The sequence below is a fragment of the Thalia democratica genome, chromosome 8 (assembly GCF_965202585.1).
Source record: "Thalia democratica chromosome 8, ktThaDemo2.hap1.1, whole genome shotgun sequence".
Lineage (NCBI taxonomy): Eukaryota > Metazoa > Chordata > Thaliacea > Salpida > Salpidae > Thalia > Thalia democratica.
This window is the reverse complement of record NC_139172.1, coordinates 18,166,555-18,173,238: the sequence shown is the minus strand read 5'-3', so window position 1 is coordinate 18,173,238 and position 6,684 is coordinate 18,166,555. Positions and strand designations below refer to the sequence as shown.

At 24.5% G+C, this 6,684-nt stretch overlaps 1 protein-coding gene across 1 annotated transcript; it reads right to left on the bottom strand.

Moving 5' to 3' along the window:
• Positions 1-1,898: 1,898 nt before the first annotated feature.
• LOC145842952 (bifunctional peptidase and (3S)-lysyl hydroxylase Jmjd7-like) lies at positions 1,899-4,755 on the bottom strand. Its single transcript, XM_082950426.1, has 5 exons — positions 4,436-4,755; positions 3,702-3,859; positions 3,174-3,343; positions 2,428-2,576; positions 1,899-2,073 (listed from the first exon to the last, which is right to left on the bottom strand). The coding sequence occupies exons 1-5, from the start codon at positions 4,753-4,755 to the stop codon at positions 1,899-1,901; spliced, it is 972 nt and encodes a 323-aa protein (XP_082806552.1).
• Between the last annotated feature and the right edge of the window lie 1,929 nt (positions 4,756-6,684).

The following is a 6,684-nucleotide window of genomic DNA, read 5'->3' as shown; positions in this document are numbered from 1 at the left end:
TATGTAGAAATATCCAAAAAATTTAGAGGTTCTTTTACTTAAATGCTACATGACAAACCTATAAATTTATTACAATAAATAAATTTTTTCTTACATAGTTACAGAACATAAATTAAACAAAATTATAAAGTTATTTTATATGTTTAAATTCTGCATGTTGTCTTATACTCAATTTCTGGTTTTAAAGGCTAATAAAATATATGAATACTGTTATTTATTTATTTAAGATCTTATAAACAACACAACTTTTTTTAAAGTACAGATTAATGCTTTTAATTTTCTTAAAAATTCTAAAGTATTATAATTCCCTAAATTAGTTTATCAGCAAAAAACTAGTTTTAACCTAAATTTTTAATAAATATATAAGTGTTAAAAAATAAATTTATGAAAGAAATTTTGATATTTCTTTTTATTGGTAGTAAAACTTGCTAAAATTGAATAATGAGTCTAATAAACCGTAAATGTTTTAAATCACAATTCGTCTTTTTTCGACTTGTCAGTAGTACTTTTTTCAGCCTGACAACTTTGCTGGTTATTTTCATTTTTCATTTCTAAAGCTTTTTTCTTTATTTCTTCCATTTGATCTAGTAGCTGCTGGCTGTAGTTTTTAATTCCAGTTGCAACCTAGTTAAACTTAAGCGGATTAAATTTTAAAAATTTACTTTTATATGCAAGTTGTTTTACTTTTATTTTAAGTTAGCTTATGCTCGTTCTTCAAAAAATTATCAATTTTTTTTTACGTTACTAACCTCAAGTGTGTCATGAATTGAACCATGAAATATGTAGTACAAAGGTTGTAAGACATCATCTTCACTTTTATAAATATCAAGTAAGCTTATAAGTCCGTCTTTATTTGTATCAATTGCATTAAAAATTTCTGTTACCTTAATTTACAGTTGTAACAGCTTTTAGAAACTTAAGTTTAAAAGTGGTTGCAAAAAAAAGTTCTAAAGTAAACTCAAAACTACAAATTTGCTTTTTGTAACCAGGCTAAAAAAAAGTTCTATAACATGTTAAAAACATACTAAGTAAAAAGTTTTTGCTTTGTATTTTTACTTTAATGATGTAAGACTTAAAAAACTTAGATATGATCTTTTGATTACGGAAGTAAAAGTTAGCAGTGAAACTAAAGTTTTCTAAAGTAAGTGTTGTTTTAAAAGATCTTTGGCAGACTAAACTAAAAGTTTTTTAAAGCAATCTAAAAATTATAAGTAGTTTTCTTAATCAAAAAGTTGATTTTTAAAGTTTTAAAAACATTTTTTTAGTTTATCCAAGTTTTTTAAGTTTTATTGTATTGTAATTATAACTGTTTAGTTTGAATCTTTGGTTCGTTTAAGCCAAGAAAGGTGTTTCTTATAAAACCTTTAAAATTGCTACAACATCCTGAAGTTAATTTCATAACTTTAGTAGAGTATTTATATAGAAACCACTCACTATGTATGTTTCTAACTGAGTTCCTAAAGGCATTTCAGAAAACAGAACTTCGTAGAATACTTGTCTATCTAACGGCTGTTGTACTCCATTAAACAAAGATATTAAACGCTTTCTGTAAAAAGATAGTTTTTAATGAAGTTTTTTTCAAAGGTAATGAAGTTTTTCCAAAAGTAATATTAATTCAATTAGGGATAATTTTTTTAAATACTTCGACTTTTACCTTGATGTATAAAATTAATAATATATGCCTTTTTGTCTCAAATTGTTTAAACAAGTTTACACTATAAATATTTGATAATTTTATAAATTCTACATTACTACTTGTTTCATGAAAGTTTAATAACTTAATTTATGACTTTAAAACACTAACACTGTTTATTTCAATCTAAACTTGACAACAGAATTACACTAAAAGCTACAAGTTCTGATCAAAAAAATGTTTTTACTATCTATTTAATTGAAGCTTACTTGTTACTTATGGCGTCACTGGCCGGTTTGAACTTGCTCCATGAAGCGTGATGCGGAACTTTCTTCATCTTTCGGATGCACCCTCGCCTAGAAAACATCTTGATCACCGGACACACGTAAGTTCCTATGTACAAATTTCTACCTTTGCTAGTCGCTATCTGGTTATACCACCTAAGAGATCTTTTAGTTAATGTTGAAGCAGATAACATAAATTAGTAAATATAATTAGGTAACTTTATTTATTTTAGTTTTGAAAATATATTGTTTGTTAACCGACAAAAAACAAGCACTCAAAAGTTATTGTCCATGGACCTTGTTTACAAAAACCTTTTGGTTATCGAGTCCTACACCACAAATACAGTCTAAGACTGTAAGACTATACGACAAACACTTTTGTTGAAGAGTTTAAAACTTAATGAAAAATAAGTTGTATTGTTCTTGTTAACTTATCTAGAGTTTGATTATTTGTTAAAAGTTGTTCATAACAAGATATTTGAAAAAAAAAAGAATTAAACCACAACTTACAGGTGAGGCACGTATAAGCAATCACCCGGACCGATTGTGGTTTTGTACCAAGGAATTCTGGACAGATCAGCATGAGTCCTCATGTTAACTCTATCAACATCGACGTCGACATATCCTTCTTCAGTGAGTTTCACGTAATGCTTGTATCTCTGCACGTTTTTCCAGTAAAATTTAAATTGTCGTTAAAAAAGATTTATTCATTAACAAGAGCAGCTTGTTTTGTCTATTTGAACGATAGATAATCAGCCTTTTATTTATTTATTTGTTTTTGTTTATTTGTCTGAATTTATATAAATAATACAGACTAACTTTTGGTCAAGTTTATTTTTTTAACAGTAAAAATTTTGATCTGTTGTAAAAAACTGCTAAGTTAAATACTAATAATAAAAATAGCAGTTTTCTTAAACGAAAATTAATAAAATGCCAAGGTTATTTACAAAACATAATTCTGTATCTTAGAATATATTGAAATTTATTTTCATGAACTACTCTTTTAAATAGAACAAATTTTGATTACCTAACTTGTTTTTTTTTACTTTACAAAACCTCTAAACCAAAATGAATAAAATATTTTTTTTATATATCGTAAACTCAGTATTAAAATTTTCATGTTTTTATCAAGTTATAAAAAACGTTTTTTTATGTATACTGATAATAGTGCTACTTTTTAAATTAGAAAAAAACTTTATAAGACTAAATAAAGCCTGAGATAATATTAAAATATCTCAACATTTTCAAAACCTTACTTTATTTCCAAGTGTTACTTTTGTCGTTCCATCGTATTGACAAATGATGTGATCAAAAGTGTCTCTTCTAAGATATGTTTTAGTAACACCTTTTGACATGTGCATGTAAAAACTGTTAATTCCTTTTAAGAAGTCAGCACACAGTATAGGCTTTGGTATATATGTTAACTCTGGTGAGGTGTTTTTAACGTTTAAATGTTTTTTCTCAACCTTTTCACATTTTTTGTTGTAAGCTAAGCTAGGGTTAAGAAATATAAGTTTTATAATTCGAAATTCAATTTATTCAAATACTTTTGGTTACTTGTATATTTTATCTCGGAGAAATAATAAGAGTTATCTAGTTTTTTAAAGTAAAGAAAATAACAACCTATACTTTTTAAGTAGTAAAAATATTTCTGAATTCAACCTTAATAATTTCAGAACAAAAAAAAAACTATCTTTCAAGCTAAAAGGTAGCTTGAGACTTATCAATTCAATTCAGCAAACATATATAAAAATTAATTAGAAAATAAAATCCGAAAGTAAAACCTGAAATTTTTTGTTCTTGCATGACATCGGTCAGTACGTAAATGTTTTTATTTTTATATAAATTTATAAACTTTTTCAGTTTCATTGTTTTGCTCAACTTCATAATATTCTCTTTTTTAGACGTTTCTACATCTACTACCCAATCGCCGAACTTTTCACTGTATGTTGTATAAATTAAGTCTAAAATTTTCTTTTAGGATATTAGATTTAAAAAACTCTAAAAAAGTCAACTAAAATAAAGTTTACAGAGTAAATTTAATTACAATATCTATAAAACTTATCTTTTTTTTTGAATTTGTCGTTCTAAATTTGGTTATAACAAGTACAAGGTTGAAAAAAAGATCATCTTCTTAAAAGGCTACAGTAATATGCTTATGCAAAATAACAGTTTACAAATTTTATTAAAATATTTTTGTTTTAGTTTTTAACAAGAACTAAAACAGCTTGCTTAATTTTAATTGCTTTCAAAAAATCTGACATAGTTTAGGGCCTTAACTTTAGAATTAAATTGAAAAACAAGTATATCAAAAAAAAAAATTAAATACTATTTTCCTTTTTTAAATTGTAATTTATTCGTAATTATTTATTTCTTAAAACTTTTAGACTTTTATCACTTAAGAAGTGTAAAAATAGTTTATAATTGAAATGAAAAAAAAACAGTATAATCTTTTACAGCAGTTTCGTAGTTTTTTTCATTTAAGCAAAAAAATAATATAACTAAAAGAAATATAAACCTTAAGAACGAGTCGTTTGAAAACTTTTCAAAGTTGGGAAATGTTTTTGCAGCATCTCTAAAAACCACAGGTCGCGAGGGTGACACATAACTGTCGAAAAACTCCACAGGGTTTGGCAACTCGTCAAGTTCTGCTACTTTCAAAGGCTTGTTGATATTGGACCCAAGAGGCAAATTATGGCCTGCATAAGATGCATTTTCAACTGAATCTATTTTTCTCAACTCTTCTTTCGCTTCTGATTCAGTCAAATCATCAAATACAGGGTTTTTGTTTTTGCATGAAACTGACAGAACAAAAAGGCACAAACAAAATAACTTCATAATTGATTTTTAAAAAAAGCAACTCAGTTTGATTTATCAAAAAAGCTTTTTATAACCTCCAACGCATTAATAAAGGAAGTAAGCTCTAATAAGCTTTAATTAAAGCAGTATGTTGAAAGTTAACGATATTAAAAAAAGTTAGTTGTTAAACATTTAATTTTTGTTTATCATTTTCAATATCTTGGAATGATAGTAATAAATATCAAAGTTTCATGCAAAAAGTTTTATTTTGTAAGTAATATGTAAAATAAATTAATTAAAAAGTAGTTTGTTAAAAAATCATGAATCACAACACTAAAAAATATGCTACTATTTTTTTTCAAAGACATGACAAAATGTTATTTATTATTTATATTAAACTTTAGAATTATTCGCTTTAAAATAAGTCAAGTTAAAACTATTGCATTGCTTAAAAGCAAACTATTTTTTTAGAACTTAAAAACACAATTCCTAAAGTACTTTTTATAGAAAATATTTTACATTTTAAGAAAGCAAACACAACAAGTCACTAACTTCTGGTCTTAACAAGACATTTATTTCATTAGCACTTTTCTTTTATTTTCAACAACAAAAATTTAAATTTTCCTTTTAATTTAATCTACTAAAATAGGTAAAAATGTTTTTATCCGTTTTATATTTGTTGTTTTTTAAACAACATTAGATTATATCAGATTATGAAAAATACTAAATAACATCGGTTTGAAAAAAAACGATCAATAAATTTAAAGTTAGTAAAAGTGAAAAATACGCTAACAAATAAAATGTAGAAATAATAATTGATAATAATAAATAACAAAAAGTTAAGATTTTTAATTATTTTAGATATTACATTAGATTTAGAAAGGACACCAGGTCCTAAGACCAAACATTTTTTATAATTTTTTGTTTTTTAATAAAAAGCTTAAGTTATACAAATTTTAGTAAACAAAAGTTTATTGTATTAGAAGGAATTTCAACGGATTTTAAAATAATTATTTTAAAATAACAAAATTGTTACTAGAATTAAAGTAAAGTAGTCTTCCTCTTGTGTTTTAACTTTCTAATTTAGCACTTTCTGCTGAGTTTTTACTTTTACGCTAAAAGTGTCGTATTTTAAGTAAAAATTTGTATTTTTTTAGTTTAACTTTACAAAACTCTGTTACTAAATAAGCATTAATAAAAAAACAACATTTTATTAAAGGATTTTTATATTTGATGAAATTAAACGAAGAAAAAAAAAACTTTTAAAAATATTAAAAAAAAATCAGTAAAATCAAAAAACAAAAAAAAATCAGAAAAAGTGCAGCTGACAACAATAACTCAATAAATATATATTAAAAACGAGTAAAAATCCCTTAATGAAACTTACTTTCAAATTAATTCAGATTTATATCTTTTATAGTCGTCATTAAAAAAAAAATAATCTACAATGTAATTAAATCTAAATCATTTGCTAAATTTATTTTTAGGTGTTGTATGCTATGTTACGTATTTTTTTATAAAAAAAATTCTATAAATAGTCAATAAAGTAAACATATTTAATATCCTTAATAAAATATATTAATATGAACAATGTAAGTTTTATTATTTAGGCAAATTTGTATATTTTTAAAACATTATTGGCTTTTGAAATACTTAAATATTTTCTTTGATAAAAAAATCATTATTTCCTAAGTTCGCACTTTTTGTCGAGTTCACACTTTTGAGTTTTGTTAAATGTGCGAATTTAAGATGAAAACAGTTGTAGTTTTCTTGTATTAGATCATACATAGCATAAATCAATAAACCAAACAGTTGCATAAACAAAGACAAGGACGTGTTTAAGCTTTTTTAAGTGGAGTAGCATATATGTTACTTGTTAAATATTAAAATATTTTCTGTAGTAGTTAAAAAAAATACTACAATTTAGAGAGACTTGAAATAGCATTCGCAGACAACAACAACCTTTTA

Bases quoted from the DNA above. Each gene is read 5' to 3' on its own strand.
- LOC145842952 (XM_082950426.1), bottom strand. From the start codon at position 4,755: ATGAAGTTATTTTGTTTGTGCCTTTTTGTTCTGTCAGTTTCATGCAAA. The intron at 3,860-4,435 runs GTTTATATTTCT...TACAACATACAG, and splicing joins TCAAACGACTCGTTCTTAAG to TGAAAAGTTCGGCGATTGGG. The intron at 2,577-3,173 runs GTAAGGTTTTGA...AAAAACGTGCAG, and splicing joins AAGTAACACTTGGAAATAAA to AGATACAAGCATTACGTGAA.